We start from the raw sequence: 16770 nt of genomic DNA, 5'->3' as shown, positions 1-16770 counted from the left end.
AAAGAAGCACAAGCCATTCGACTCAGATAGACAAGGAGGGCAGGAAATTAGACATTCTGGGCAGGAAGATTTATGCCTCCTTGACTTTAACCTGCAGATTTGGCAGCCATTATGGCTAGGTATCAGCTCTTCTTATGGGAGAAGATTGGCCCTTATCTAACTCTGCTTTTCGATGATAAGCAAAGACTGGCAAAAATTATACAGCGAGGAGCTCTTAGGCTTTCCAAACAGTAGATCAACACTGCCAGGCACATTAGGGATTGCTCTGCTAGAGCTAGGGCCTCTGTGGTAGTAATTTGTAGGCGTGCATGGCTCAGGACCACCGTTTGGCTCCCCGTCACAGAATGAGAGTAGAAGACCTCCCCTCTGAGGGGACTGACCTCTTCTCCTCAACCACCATCCTTAAAAAGATTAAGGATGATAAGGCAGCAGCTTGGTCCCTAGGCCTGGAAGATTCCCTTCAAGGCCCTATCTGCCTTACAATGTCAAATACAATTGGTTCCAGTCTCAGCCTATGCATATCCTACCAAAGAGGCTCCATCAGTCATCCTCCTCTTCAGTTACGACCCAACCTAGACGCAGGTATTTCCAAGCTAAATCAAAGGATGGTTCCAGATCTTCAAGGGATCCGTTCGGTGCCAATAAACAGGGCCTTTGATGCTAAACCATCCCCATCTATGCCTGCCAGCCATTCTCTTCCACTACAAGCATGGCAGTCAGTTACCCAAGAGGAATGGGTGTTGTCCATAGATGGTCAGGGCTACTGCCTAGAATTCAAGATACCACCCCCACTGTTCCTCCTCTGTCCGACCCTCCTCCCCTTCTTGCTTTATTATTAGAGGAAGTGCAGTTTTTGCTGCAAAAACAGGCTATAGAACCAGTTCTCTCCTTCGATTTTGAAGGTGTTTTCTCCTGCTATTTCATTGTGGACAAAAAGTCGGGAGGCTCCTGTCCCATTCTAGACGTCCGTGTTCTAAACAAGTTTATAGTTATCAAAAACTTCAGAATGTCATTCTTGAAAGATGTTTTGCCCCTGTTGGAAAGTCATGTTTGGTATGTGTCAGGATGTCTCCTGTCATACTCTGCAAGGCCTGTGTGACTCTAATGTTAGAAGCTGTTATCTGCCTGGAATGTGACAGCCTGTTATCTCTTTCGCAGACTGTTTTTTTTTTCACCTGAGAAGCCGGGCCTCATAGCCTTGGAGTTTCTCACACATCATATCTGCTGTATCCTGCTGCTCATTTGTTTAACTTAGCTAACTGCCTCCTAAAGAGGAGTGGGAACTCGTGGGCTGGGCTTAGAATCTTATATACATTATGTGCTTGTAGAGAACTGCCATTCCTGGCAAGGAGCGTAATAGGAAATGAACTAGTAGCTTGTCAAATAAAATGCTTTAACTCATGCAGTTCCTGGACTCATGCAGTGAAGTCTTTGAGTTAATTGGCAGAACCTCACAGTATGTTACTGTAGATTTAAAAGATGCTTATTTCCATGTTCCAATAAATGTTCATTACAGAAAGTTGATCCATTTTCAGTGTGGATCTCAAAGGTATCACTACAAGGTTCTCCCTTTCAGCCTTTCATCAGCTCCCCATGTGTTAACAGAAGTCATAGACATGGTAGTCAGCCATCTCAGAGAAAAAGGGTGTACCATATTCCCTTACCTCAGTGATTGGCTTCTTATAGCCAAAACCAGAGAAACTCTGTCTCACCACACGGCATTGGTTCTAACAGTCCTGCAACCATTGGGCTTGAGAGTCAGTGTAGAGAAGTCATCCCCGGTTCCCAACCAAAGAGTGACATTTGTAGGGGTGATTTTGGACTCCTCATTGGCCCTCAGTTTCCCAACTCCAGAAGGGGTAGGGAAATTTCTCCTCACCCTGAACGGTGCTCTCATGCAAGCACCAAAGTGCAAAGCAAAATCAAAGACTGAGGTTTTATAGCTTCTCTGACTCTGATAGTTCCATTTGCCAGACTGAGGCTTTGCCCCCTGCAGAACTGGTTTCTTGGAGTGTTTTACTCGCAGCGCCAGAACCCATGCAAGCAGTTCTCAGTTCTGAGGATCATCCACGGGTCTTTGAAATGGTGGGCCTACGCTCAGGACTTACTGGTAGGGACTCCCTTTGGGCATCTCTGTTGGGTTGGGGGGCATGCTCAGGGACCACCCAAGTGAAGGGAGTTTGGTCCCATCAAGAATCCACTATGCATATAAATCTCCTAGAACTCAGAGCGATAAGGTATGCTCTGAAAACACTGGTTTGCCTAGTAAAAAGCAAGAATGTCCAAATGTGCACAGACAACACAACTGCCAGGCTTATTTAAACAGGCAAGGAGGCACAGCCTCCTTGACCCTTTCACAATAATCTTCACAAATTTGTGAATGGGCTATCCAACATCAGGCTTCTCTTTATGTCGTACATATAGCAGGCAAGGGCATTGTGTTTGCAGATGCACTCAATCAGTCCAAATCACAGAACTACAAATGGTCCATCCACATGGACTTCCCTCACCCCGTGTTTGCAGTGTGGGGATATCCCACCATAGATTTATTTGCCACAGACCTCAACAAGAGATGCCCCCAATATTGCTCTCAAGGTGGGGTGGGGGAATTGTTTCTTGGAGACTCTTTTCAGATTCCATGGTCAGATGGGCTTTTCTATGCATTTCCCCTGTTCTCTCTGATGACTCTGACACTCAGCAAAATGAGGGAAGGTTCCTCGGCTGTCGTAGTAGCCCCTTACTGGCCGAGGCAAGTCTGGTTCGCCACCGTACACCAAATGGCTCAAGGCAGAGTCTACCATTTCCCGCTAGTGCCTCACCTACTACAGGACAATGTGATTCTTCATCACAGCCTGGACACTCTGAAGTTGACAGCTTGGCTCATTAACTCTCTGCACTGAATCTCTCTTCTCCAGTCCAGAGGGTTCTGTTGGAAGCTAGGAAACCATTCACCTGGAAATCGTCACTTTCCAAATGACAGAGATTTTCATTATGGGCTGCTGATAATAGTTTAGACCCAGTCTAGGCCCCATTACTATCGGTGTTGCACTATTTAGTCCAGCTTAAAGACCAAAGTCTAGCTAACTCCTCTATTAAGGTGCACCTAGTGGCCATTTCAGCCTGCCGCCATAATATTAATGGGGAATCTCTTTTGGCTCAACTGCAGTGCAATTCTTTTTTAAGAGGTTTAGATAGTCTATACACTCCAGTATCCAAGCCGATCCCACAGTGGAGCCTTTCTCTCTTTGCTCAGGCGCAAACCTTTTGAGCCCCTAGCTGCCTGATTCTTGATGATGTCTTGTATTCTGCAACATTTGAAAGAACCTTTCCAGCATCAAGTCCCAAGAGTGTTGCTTGTTTGCTAAGTCAGCCAAATGTAGCAGGATTGCTATAATCACTGGCATGACTACTTTTGAATCACTGATCCAGGAGATCAGCTGCATGAATCGGGTGGCAAAATTTTTTTTAAAATATTTTATAATTAGATCTTTTATTTTTCTTCTGAACTCGAAAGTGATAATATGCTTAGACTGAAGAAGAAGGGGGGCTGGTCCAAGGCAAAGCAAAGAAGGAACTGCAATGACTGCAAAAGGAAGAATTCTTTAATTATAAAGTAACCCTTACGCATTTTGCATCAGCTTCATCACGGGGCTAAATCAATAAAACAATATGTGAATAGATAATTATAATACATCATCTTAAAAATAATAAAACTTATTAAAAAGCAGGACAATTATAAAGTGCAAAGTGCAATTCATAATATATATTTAATGTCTAGAAACTACACCAACATCAACACACATACATTAACAAAAATTCCATATCTTACATTCACAAAAGATGTTTGTTTTAAACTCTTTGAAAATTAACATTTTAAAACCTTTCTGAACTTCAGAATTCCTTTTAACATCTATCCTGTACTTTCACTTATTGCAGAGTGGGTTTCTTAGTCAAATACAGTGGATTTTTTCCGTGCAATAAGGTAAGAAATGTCTAACAGGGTCCTGTCTGTTTCAGATGCACTGATTACTAAAGAGATTAGTTATAGAATCCTCAGACTCCTGCAGCTGATCTCAGATAAGATGTCATCAAGAATAGAGTTCCATAAATGCCACTCTGCTTAAAGCTCTTCTGCTTGCTGGGTTGTGCTCCTTTCAATTTTTTTGTGGATATATAAACACTGTCTACCACTTTTAGGTCCCAAGGGGGTGAACACTTCTCATTGGCCTGGAATTTATAGGCATGTCTAGCCCTCTCTAATGTAAGTTTCACTACATCCCACTGCGACACAATTCTAGTCCACCAGTCACTCAAATTAGCCCCCTTTACGTCTGGGTCTGTGCCTAGCATTGGTCAAAACTGTGAGTCACTTGGAAGGGCATTTTTCCCATGGAGTTGTGTAGGCTATTATTGTAGCCTCTTGTTGATAGTTGATGTAACAACTCAGGAATTGTTCCAGCATCTGATTAGTACATTCTGATTGTCCATCCGTCTCTGGGTGATAACTGGAGCTTAACCCCTGTTCGATTCCTGCTAAGAAATTCGATTTCTCTGGGAGAATGAAACTTAGAGAAGAACTCCGCCCACTGGAGCTGCTTTGCCCCCATCCTGCAGGGTGCTCTAAGTGCGTCTAGATTTTTATGATCCGTCCGAATCTTGGAGGGTATTTTTGTCCCTTTCAGCCGGTGTTGCCAAGTGGATAGGGCTAACTTGATGGCTGCTGCTTCCTTGTCCCAAACTGACAAGTGTCTGTCTCTGAAAACCTTCTGTCTCTGAAAACCTTTGGACACATGAGTGCAGAGGTGTAGTTCTCCATTAGAGTGCTCTTGTAAAATCACACACACACCCCATTGCATCTGTTTGCACAATGAACTTCTTCTTTTCATCTGGGTGGCATAACACAGGTTCTGAGGTAAATAGGATTTTTAACCTCTCAAATGCTTGCTGGAATTCATGGTTCACTCCAGCTTAGCACTTGGTTTTAGCCCTTCTGGTCCTTTCCCTTTCATTTATAGCAAGTCTGTTAAAGGTAGCGCAGTTTGGGCAAAGTTGTTAATGAATGGTCTAAAAATTTGCAAAGCCCAGGAAGGACTGTAATTGTCGTCTCGTTTTAGGAGCCTCCCATCCTAACACATCTCTGACTTTAGCAGGATCCATCCCAAGACCTTCCTTGGACACTCTGTAGCCCAGGAAGTCCAGCTCAGTTTTATGAAACTCACACTTTGACAATTTTGCATACAGTTTGTTCTTGTCAAGGGTACCTAGAAACCTCCCATACCAACTTCACATGTCAGTCATAATCATCAGAATAGATCAAAACATCATCAAGATAAACAATCACTCCTTTGTTCAGGTATTTATGCAACACTTCATTGATCAGATTCATGAAGACCCCAGGTGCCCCTTGAAATCCAAACAGCATGACTAGGTACTCTAACTGTCCCGGGGTGTGTGTGTTAAAGGCTGTTTTCCACTCATCCCCCTCCTTGATTTGCATTCTGAAGTAAGATCAAGAGGAGTTAGCCATGTTAGTCTCTAGTAAAGAGTCCAGTAGCACCTTTAAGACTAACCAACTTTATTATAGCATAAGCTTTCGAGAGCCACAGCTTTCTTCATCAGGTGCATGAGGAAGAGATCTGTGGCTCTTGAAAGCTTATGCTACAATAAAGTTGGATAGTTCTAAAGGTACTACTGGACTCTTTACTACTCTGAAGTAAACATCTCTTAAGTCCAGTTTGGTGAAAATCTTTCCTTTGGCCACCACTCCCCACAGATCTCTAATGAGGGGAAGCGGATATGTATTTGACATTGACACTGCATTAATCCCTTGATAATCCATGCACAAACGTAAGCCCCCATCCTTCTTTTTGCGAAACAACACTGGAGCAGCATGAGGGGAACTTGCTGGTCGATTGAAACCCCTTTCCAAGTCTTTGTCAATGAAGTTGTGAAGCTCCGTTCACTCAGCTGGGCTCATAGAGTACAGCTTCCCCTTAGGAAGGTTCTGCCCAGGGATCAGTTCAATAGCACAGTCTGTTGCCCTATGAGGGGGTAATTCATCTGCTTCCTCTTCCTCAAAGACCTGACTGAAGTCTTGGTACTTAGGGGGGATTACATCAATTCCTTCTCTCATTAGGTATAGGAGGAGGGGTGGGCCCCCACTGTGGGTTCTACACATGTTTTTGGCAATCGTCAGTGGGGAAACATAACCACCCCATCTTCCACTGTATGTTTGCGTCATCATGATCATACAGCCATCTGACTCCTAAAACTGCTGGAAATTTTGCAGTTCAGCTTACTACAAAAGTTCTTTCCTCCCAGTAACTCCCCATTCCAACTTGGGTCAGTTCAGGTGCAGGGAGCCCTTTTCATAGGAGAGCTGTCCATTTCCTCAAATCTAATAGGCTCTGTTAATTTCACGAGATCCAGTCCCAGGCCTGTAACTAGGGCTGGAGCAATTAGATCCCTGCTGTACCCTGAATCTATCAGAGCTCTCGCCCTAATATTCATCCCCCTTCTAGGGTGTACTATTGTAATGGGGAGGAAAAATATGGTTCCCTTTTCTCTCACCCTGCTTGACACCTGCTCTTCTTTGACCTGCTGATGGGTGCCTGTCACAGCAGGTCTGCGCAGTTTCCTGCCAGCTCTCCCTCCTCACTGCTGGAGGGAGAGCCCTCTTCTCCCATCCTGGCTACTGCTACATTCTTGCGCACTTTGGGATGCTGCTCCTCCCTGTCTCTGGTGAGCTGAGGCTGCTGCTCCTCCTGTCCAGGCTGCTCTGTGGGCCCGTCTTTCTCTTTTCCTCAACCTCTGGCATTCCAAGGCAAAGTAGCCCGCCCTACCGCACTTTAGGCACAACCTTGATTCCACCTCCTCTCCATCTTGCCTGATGGTATTGGCTCTCTTGCGTGAGGCTTGTCTCCCCCACTCTTCTGCACTCGGCGGCTCCCCATTGTTGGCTGGCTTGGTGTTGTAAGCAAAGTAGCTTTACAATCTCCACTCTGTTTTCAATCTCACACACCAGCTGTATCCACCCCAGCAGGGTACATGGATCATCTTGCACCATGGCTTTGGCCACTAAATCTGGATTCAAACCAGCTCAGAAAAACTCCACCTTCACCGATTCAGTTTAATCTTGAACTTTAGCAGCACACAGTCTGAACTCAGCTGCATACTTGCTCATCGGGTGCTTCCCCTTCTGCATGCACTTCAGTTTAGTTCTTGCTCTGTCCTTATTGAAGGGATCTTCGTACTGCGCCTGCACTGCGCACATGAAGGCTCTTACACACTGAAGCTTCGGGGCCCGAGTGATGTAGAGAGTTACATACCATTTAGCCTCTTCTCCCCCCAAGTCAGAGTCCAAGTAGCTCACTCGGCTGGCTTCATCAGGGAAGGTGTGGTCCTATTATCTCAAGAATTCTTTCGCTTGCACTAGGAAGTACCCCAACTCCTCTGGGTCCTCCTCAAAGTAAGCTTCTAGTTTCTGTAGCCCCCACAGAAGCTGTGATGGAGGTCCATGGATTGGCCCAGCCGGGACTCCCGCTGGGTGTGTGGGTTGGGCGGGTAGGCCAAACAGCACTGGGGCTTCTTGCCCATCTGGGGGAGGGACGAGTGGCTGGTCTTGTGGCACTTGGGCGGCTTGACCCATCTGGCCACCTTGGCCTTCCGGTCAACAAGGTTGGAAGGCCGTCTGCATCATCTGTTGGATATTCTCCATGAAAGCATACAATTCACACCTCATCTCCTCCAACTCAGCTTGGATCTCTTGCACTTCATCAGCAGAGGGCACTTCCGGCATTCCCCTCCCTTCTGATTCCTCATCACTTTCCCCTCCTTCGTGGAAATCGTCCCATTGGATCAGGGACGGTCTGTGGAGCTTGAGTCCTCTGACGATCTCTCATGTTCAGCTCCCTCCTAGCCGATGCCACTCGCAGGGTCCATGGGAGTCCCCTCCATCCAAGCTCTGTAATTGATAGACTGCCAGGAAACACCTGTGCAGAGTTTTGTGCCAGCTCCGGCTCCAGCAATGCTCCTGCGTTGGGCCCACACTCCTTGGCGGGGTCTTTAAGGCTTCCCTTGGTCAGCTCTGCTTCTCCAATCCCCTTGCCTTCCTCAGCCACCATGGCTCAGAGTTATGAGGCTATGGTGAATTGGGTCCAAGGGTGGAGTCCTCGCAATCTGTAAGAATGCCAGGCAACTCTCAACAGACTTCACTTCATGAGTAAGGCTCAGGAGAGATTACAGGTGCGGGAGAGATTACAACAGGAACAAAAACCTTTCATCCTCAGTTTCTTACCCCAGGTTCAAATAACAGAAACACCCTGACAGTATCAGCTTCAGCTGCAAGGGGGTATTGAATATGACAGGTGGTCCTGAGCACCTGACAGCCAGGTGCCTACAATATGCCTGGGCCTGGCCTGGCAGCTGACACCATGCCACTGGATAGAGGCTGCTGTAGTGGAGGAGGAGAAAAAGGTGAAAACAGGGACTCATAAAGGTAGGTTGTCTGGTAGAGAGGATGGAGAAAAGAAAACAAAAAAAGGGGCCTTTTTTTAGAAACAAAGCTTGGACCCCCCCCAGTATCATCTAGCCCCCCCCCCACACACACACATAATGTAGGAAATTTTCAGCTACCCTCCCCCCACTTCCGCAGTGACCATTATACTAAGGCCAGAAGAAGGCAAAAAACTTCCAGGATTCCCAGCCTGGCCTGGACAAAAATTCCTTCCGGACTCCAAAGTGACAATCGACATTACCTTGGGCTTGTATGTAAAGATCCATGAGATCCTAGCATCTGTTCATGCCCCCCTCCCCGTCTGCATACATTAATATTGAGTCATAGAATCATCATTACTGACAGGTGGCCATCTAGCCTCTTCTTATATATCTCCAAGGAAGGAGAGCTCACCACCTCTCGAGGAACTCTGTCAAAAAGTTTTTCCTAATATTTAGTCAAAACTCTTTTGATTTTAATTTTAATTTGATTTAATTTTAATTTGTCCAACCCTCTGGGGCAACAGAAAACAACTCAGCTCCCATCTTCTAGGTGACCACTAGGGGTGTGCACCAGGGAAATATTTGGTTTTCCTGTTTCGAGTTTACTTGAAGCGGGAAAATGATTTGGAATAACCCAAAACCCAAAACAGTAAGCCGCTTCGGATTCAAGTTATCGGAATCGCTTCGGTATGGTTTGTAATGATTTGGAGCATACTGAAGTGAGGGCTCCCACCCCCTGAGCCCCCCTTCCCCAACCTCACCGAATCCTGAAGGCAGGAGCTGGCTTCTCCACCGGCCACTCCGCTTCCTCCGCCTCCGCAGTGGCCAGCTGGGCGGCGGGGAAGGCCGCAACCAGCGCCTCTGCCACCCGCACCACCGCTTCCGCCTCTGCAGTAGCAAGCTGGGCAGTAGGGAAGGCCGCAACCAGAGCCTCCTCTGCCCGCACCACCGCTTCCGCCTCTGCAGTGGCCAGCTGGGCAGTGGGGAAGGCTGCAGCTGGCGCCTCCACCACCCACACCGCCAGTTCTGCCTCCGCAGTGGCCGGGGAAGGCCGCAGCCAGCACCTCCGGCAGCACCATGGCCAGCAAGGTGGCAGGGAATTCCGCAGCCAGTGTCTCCACTACCTGCACCACCTGGCCACCACCAGGATGTCCCAGGTAAGTGGGGTGGTGGTGGAAAGGAGCCCTTTAACAAGGCCCCAAAGTGACCTGAATAGCTTCGGGAAGCTTTCATTCAGTATTTCCGAATCAGGGCCTTCATACTGGCCCCGATTCAGAAATACTGAATCTTTACTAATCAGGCCCGATTCGGGTTTTTTCCCCAAACCAGGAACCTGAAGCTCACATCCTTAGTGACCACACTTCACATACTTGAGGAGGTCTATCATATCACCTCTCAGTCATCTCCTCTCCAGGCAGTCGTAGGACTTGGTCTCCAGATCCCTCACCATCTTTGTTGCCCTCTTGGGACATGTTCCAACTTGTCAACAGCCATCTTAAACAATGGTGCCTAAAACTGAACACAGTACTCCAAGTGAAATCTGACCAGAGCAGAGTGAAAAGCAGCTGTAAGAGCCAGAGACAGTGTAGTTGATGCCATTGGGTCCTGTAATTGTATCCCTGGGTAGATATAAGGGCAGAGCTAGCACCTGGGTCTGTTGCAGGGCCTGGTACCTGTGCTGGTGACTCTGCTAGCCGATTCATGATTGTAAGTGAGAAGTTGTTTAAGGTTGGGGGGCTGTCTGTAGGCAAGGAAAGGTCTTCCACACAGGGCTTCTGAGAGAGAGGTATCATTTTCCAGGATGGGTTGTAGCTCACTGATGATACGAACATCAATGAGCTACAACCCCTCCTGGAAAATGATAACCCTAACCCTAAACGATGCCAGCTCTGCCCTTATATCTACCCAGGGAATACAATTACAGGACCCAATGGCATCAACTACACTGTCTCTGGCTCTTACAGCTGCTCATCCTCCAATCTGATATATGCCCTCATGTGCCAACAATGTCCTTCTGCTCTGTACATGGGACAAACCAGCCAACCTCTACGCAAAAGAATTAATGGACACAAATCTGACATTAGAAATGGCAACGCCCAGAAACCAGTGGGAGAACACTTCAATCTACCAGGACATTCCATCAAAAACTTAAAGGTCACTGTAGTTCAACAGAAACCTTTCAATAACAGAATCCAACGGGAAGCTGCTGAATTGGAATTCATATGTAAATTTGACTCTGTCAAGCTGGGACTGAATAGGGACTATGAATGGTTATCTCATTATCACAGGTAACTGATTTCCTTTACAGAGGCGGGGTCGGGGAGAGTCCAGTGGCACCTGGCGTGGGCTTTCGGGGACCACAGTTCTCTTTGTCAGATGCATCTGGCGGGGAGGACTGTGGTTCTCGAGGGCTTGTGCTGCAGTGGAATTGGTTGGTCTTGGAGGTGCTACTGAACTCTTTTTGATTTTGCTACTACAGACTAACACGGCTAAGTCCTCTGAACCTTTAGAGAAGCAAACTGATCCCCACATCAAAAGGAGCTGTTTGCATCTCCATATCAAAGGAGTTGTTTGCTTCTCCCCTCTCCTCCCCCCTCCCCTCTCCTCCTCTATATCTGACCAGTTTCTTCTTGCCCTCCATGCATCTGACGAAGAGAACTGTCATTCTCGAAAGCTTATGCTACAATAAAATTGGTTAGTCTTAAAGGTGCTACTGGACTCATTATAAATTTAGTGTTTCGCACAGCGAAACTATGAGTATATTTTTACATTGAATTCACAATAAATTGAAAGGCTTACTTTTCCGTAACAATATCTGCACACCTAGATGTAGTCCCAGCGAGATGTTGTCTTCTTCCTTCTGTGGTCACTGATTAGCGAGAGCTCGGTTGGCAATGAAAGTTTTTGTTTTTCTCCGTTTCGGCCCCGCCTCCTCCTTACCTTTTTTCCTCCCGCAAGATAGGGCAATGAGCTGCCTGTTGCCCAGTGGTTTGAGGGAGAGGTTAAAAAGGCCATCCACAAGGGAAGAGGGATTTAAGCTGTATACAGTGTGCCTACTTTTAAAAGCATTTTGCTCATTCTAAAAGAGAAAATATTTCATAGGAGTTTTTTCAGTACTCCCCAATATTTCTAGTTTTTCCACTGGAATTTTTTTTTCAAAGACATCATGAAAAAATGGGGGCCATGGTTCCCCCGCCCTCCGAATTTTTCTGTTTCCCCCCAGCCCTTCACATCTCTTGTTGATGAAATGGTTTATGTTACAGGGGTTTTCTGTACGCAGGGAAAGGCCTGCCACCCAAGGCTTATGTGCAAGAGAGATTATGCTGGGTAGGTTAGAGGCTGCTGGTAATGCACTGGCCTGGTTATAGTCCTGAGTTTTAGGGAGCAGCTGGTGGTGTTCTCCTTTGGGCCTGTCTTGCCATCCCATGGCATCTGTGATTGGAGAGTGTGCAGATGGCTTGTGCCTCTTATAAGCAGGACTTGAAGCTCAGCATTAAAGGATTTCATAAAAGGTCTGTGGTGCTTGGGGGAGTTTGGGTGAAGGAAGGCCTGAACATCCTCAGTGTGTGTGTTTTTTTCTCTTACCTCCATAGCCCTCTTCTCCTTTGTTGTCCTCCCCTTCCCCAGGATCCTTGGCTTAGGGCTTCCTTCTGCCTCCCCCCACCCCAGGCAACGTGCTGTCAGCCACTGCTGTGTTCCTTCTCCACTTGCGTTGTAGATAGAGCCAGATAACGGTTTGTTTATTATTTATTTATTTATTTATTTATTTATTTTATTCAATTTATACCCCGCCCTTCCCACAAATGGGCTCACGGCAGCTAACAACATTAAAAAATACATTAAAATCACAAAAACATAAAATCAACAATTTTTTTTAAAAAAATCATTAAAATAGTCCAGGAGCAGGCTATTTAAACAAATATTGGGAGCCCGTACATGGGCATAGCAGATGGCCAAGGGCAGCCCCAGAAGAAGTGGTGGTCTTAGATGGAAGAAGGCGGACACCCGCTGGCACTCAGCCGAAGGCCCGCCGGAACATCTCCGTTTTACAGGCCCTGCGAAACTGTAACAGGGCCCACAGGGCCCGGATCTCCAGCGGGAGGGCGTTCCACCAGGCCGGGGCCAGGGCAGAAAAAGCCCTGGCCCTGGTTGAGGCCAGATGGATGTCCTTCAGCAACACCACTGTTTAAAGACAACACCATTGTGAATAAGCGTGTGAAGCCCTTGTTCTACTCATGCAGCCTCATCTAGAATGTACCTTTTCCCCTCTACAGAGAGAGGATGATGCAGCAGCAGGCCAGGCTGCGGTGGTCTGGTGAGGCTCCAGGTGGGAGTGAGCCGAGAGTCACCTGTGTGGCTTGGAGTGGCTGTGGGGTGATTGGCTTCTCCTTTCCCACGTTTGGTCCTTTGAGAGCTGTCCTTTAGACTAGAGAGCGTATTCACAGTGAGTCTTGCTTCCAGTAGAGTGTTCTTAAGATTGCCGTGTAAGTGTGGCAGATGAGGCGAACATCTGCTCTGTGCCCATTCTCATGTTGACCGCTGGGGGCATCCTGGAGCTCAGAGCGCACGCTTCTGTTCATAAGCTAAATCTTACTGAATTTTTAGTTGGTAATTAGACAAGGGGAAACTTTGAAGGCTTTTTTAAAAAATCCACACACAGTGGTGAAAGGCTGCAACAAAAGAAGCCCATAATGATTGGATGAGTTCATGTTATAATGGTAGGATTTAATTTCATTGTGCTGTGTGTGTAGATTTCATACAAAACCAAGTCTGTTTACAGACGTTTTAAAAAATTGCTTCAGTATTTGGCATGGCTGTGGTTGAATGGAATTAAAATTTTTGTGTTTAGGACATACATAAGAAGGTGATGTCCCTGCAGTTTAATGAATGCCGTACTAAGATTCGTCATGTGGACGCCCACGCAACCTTGAATGATGGAGTAGTTGTGCAGGTCATGGGAGAGTTAACAAACAACGGGCAGCCGATGCGGAAGTTCATGCAAACCTTTGTTCTGGCTCCAGAAGTAAGTAATTACCCAAATATTTGGTTTCAAGTATTAGCAAGTTAAACTTGGGACCTAATAATTTTTAACATCAGATGACACTTGGAAAGCTTTCAATTAATCAGAATAAGTCATTTTGAAATAAACATAGCATGCGTTTCTACAAGAGTTTGAAAAATTAGATGTGACTTGCCTGCTAATAGCATTGGGCAAACATTGATATTTGTATTAGAACGAAGTACAAAGTAGTCCATGCACTTCATTTAGAGTCTGGACAACCAAAGCAGGGTGACCGTTCATGGCAGAGGATCTGCCTCATGTGCAGAAAGTCCCGATTTCCATCTCTGGCATCTTCACATTTTCGTTAGAAATAGGACTTCTACCGGTGACCTTGGAGATTCCCTGCTGGTCAGACTAGACTGCATTGATTGATGGTCTGAATAAGTATCATCTGTTCAGCATTAAAATGGCTATTGCTTAATTGTTGGCCTGGTGCTGTCTGAGTTGGAAAAAATATGACTACTGCAATGAAAGAAAATAAAGGAATGAAGATCAGGAATATGAATGCTATTTGAGTTTCTGACTCTTACCCAAGGAACAGTGGGGATTGAGAAAGAATAGCTTGGGAAGATAATGGGTTGTTTTTCTTGAATGAACAAATTTTCTTTAAAAATATAATAATATTTATATGTAAGAGTATTTATAAACTATTGAGATACTTGGTTACACCTCCGGGGGGGGGTCCCCTCTTGGTTAGTGACTGTTAGTTTCCAGAGGAGCTCTTTTTTGTTGTTTATACTTGCTGGATAATAGGCCAACTTCAAAGACCACAGTTAGGAGTATCCATTCCTCCTGAGGGCAAGAATTATTTTTTAAAGTATTTCTTCTTGGATTTTCTCCCCAGTGGGGATTGAAAGCAGTTTACAAAATTCGAAAATGTAATTTAAACAAATGGTATAATATTCCAACATCCACAGCTGCTCCTGTAAGGGAATGTCTTATCTGTGCCTCATTAAAGCTTCTAAACTTGAGATTTCTATCCCATTTCTGAACAATTCAGAAGGCTTTAGATAATGAGGCCTAAAAACATAGATCTTTCTTTAAAGAACTTGTTATTTAGTACAAATAATTTATATGGGTTCTTCTTGTTTTAACCCTTTCCATCAAGCCACTCAGACTTTTTAGCAATTAATATTTATTGTTTATTGAAATAAACTCTAATCTCTCTATTAAGCATGATACTAAAATATAGAGAATTATTAAAATGAAACCCATAATTAATGAACAAATACATGGGAAAAGGTTAGATCTCTTAACATCTCTCAAATAAATCAAAATTTATTTAAAATCAAATCATAGTCTGCTGTGAAACACTGAATTTTCAGTAAGCACGCAGACCAATCTATTTCTCGCCTAAGTCTTCATGAGATTTCCTTTGTCCAAACCCGAATCCCTTATCTGGGTGGCATCTTTTATACTAACTGACATGTGCTATCTACAAAGACATCTCAGATCTTTCACATGTGACAACAATATAACAATGTGATTGGTTCTAGATTTAGCTAATTCTTCAGATTTATGATCATGTGACCTTCTAACCAAGGCCAAGAGTGATGCCATGGTGCACAAATTTTTAAAAGTTGACAAGAAGTTAAGTGAGCAGATTATGATTGGTCCATTCTAGTAATTAAAGAATCATTTATCTACCACTGCCCGCTACTTTTAATTGGTTATCAAAGATAAAAAAGAACAACTGTACAACCTGCTGTTAAGCTACTTTAAAGTTCATACACAGTTGACTGGAATACATGTGCATAACTAGAATATATTGTGATCTAATCCATATCCCCTCTACATACCTGGATGCATTGGCCCAGCTCACTCAAGCCAGGTATGAAAGCCCTTTGGTTTGTGCATGAACATGTGGAACAAGAAGGGGCTCATCCCAGATCTCAGCCAGCAGACAGGGATGTTTCCAGCCTCTCTCCCCCAGCTTACGTGTAAGAGGGGAAAAACAGCCTGAGTAGCTTGTAGTCTGCTGCCAGAACCTACAGAAAGTTTCTTGTTACTCTTCTTTTCTTGGAGGGTGCCATTAACTTGAGAGTCTCCCCCTAAACTTGTCCTTATGGGATAGACACGTGTTTGCACCTCACATCCCCAAAAGCATGGGTTGTGAGCCACAGTGTATCAATGTAGGTTAAGAGTCCTGTGTGTGAGTTGAGTTCTTCTTCGTCAGCCTTTCCTTGCTCTCTTCCGCCCCTCCCCACTTTCCTGCAGGCTTCACTAAAGCCTGGTAGTGAATGGGCCACCCGCGGTTCTCATTGGGGCCATTGTTGGATCCATTGGTGGCCTTTCCTCATTCCCCATGTCGGCAAGATCGGGTTCCTCACTTACAGCACAGCAAATTTTCTCCCCTATGCTCTCCAAACATTGGCATTGTTGGGGAGAATATGGCAGTGGTGTCTGCATTGGTAACTGGGGGTGTGCACGGGGGGGAGGGGAATTGGTAAATTTGGACTCAGTAATATCAAACTGGGGAAAAAACTGAAATTTGAAGAATACCAAATTAATTTCCCAGTTTGGTTCAGTAATACAGAGCAAATTCGGTAAAATATGGCCATTGTTTCCTATGGGAAATTCAGTTTGGAAATATCCAGTGTCGGGGGGGGTCCTTCTTTGACTAAATTTGGGGAGCTACTCCTAACTGTCCTCTAGCGACCACCCAATTTTCATAAAGATTGGATCCCAAGGGGCCGTTTTATGCACACCCCCCCCCAAAGAAAGTGTCCCCAGCGACCTCAAATTTCCATTATTCACTATGGGGGGAGGAGCTCTCCAGAGCTGGGGGTAGCATTTTGCAATCGGAATCTGCCAAATTTGCAAGGGACATACTGCTCCCTGTCCTCTATCCCCCGCCCTGGGTTTCAGGAAGATTGGACCCTGAGGGGCCACTTTATGCCCCCCCAAAGGTGCCCCCAGCCACCTCCAATCTCCATTATTCCCAATGGAGAAAAGTATCTTGGGGCTGTCCAAGGAGCTTGGATGGCATATTGAAAGCAAAATCCACGAAATTTGCAAGGGACCTACTACTTTCTGTTCTCTAAAGGCCTCCCAATTTAGAGGGAGTTTGACCCCAGGGTCCAATTCTATGGGCCCCTGAACAAGATGGCCCCAGCCACTCCATTTGTTTCTATTGTGGGGGGAAAGTCCAAACCAACTTCTACTGCAGGAACATGTGGCCCAAGGTTCTTTCCCAGGGGCACATCCATGTA

General features: G+C 45.7%; 1 protein-coding gene across 2 annotated transcripts in view; it reads left to right on the top strand.

Moving 5' to 3' along the window:
* G3BP2 (G3BP stress granule assembly factor 2) overlaps positions 1–16770 on the top strand; it is a 124091-nt gene that overhangs the window by 30169 nt on the left and 77152 nt on the right. For both annotated transcript variants that reach the window (XM_054991168.1, XM_054991169.1), the window contains one exon: positions 13346–13519. In XM_054991168.1, the coding sequence (XP_054847143.1) occupies positions 13346–13519 (174 nt within the window). The remainder of the gene's footprint in view (positions 1–13345; positions 13520–16770) is intronic.

This window comes from Eublepharis macularius, chromosome 11, assembly GCF_028583425.1.
Source record: "Eublepharis macularius isolate TG4126 chromosome 11, MPM_Emac_v1.0, whole genome shotgun sequence".
NCBI classification, from domain to species: domain Eukaryota; kingdom Metazoa; phylum Chordata; class Lepidosauria; order Squamata; family Eublepharidae; genus Eublepharis; species Eublepharis macularius.
The sequence above is the reverse complement of the archived record's forward strand: the minus strand, read 5'-3'. Positions and strand labels throughout refer to the sequence as shown.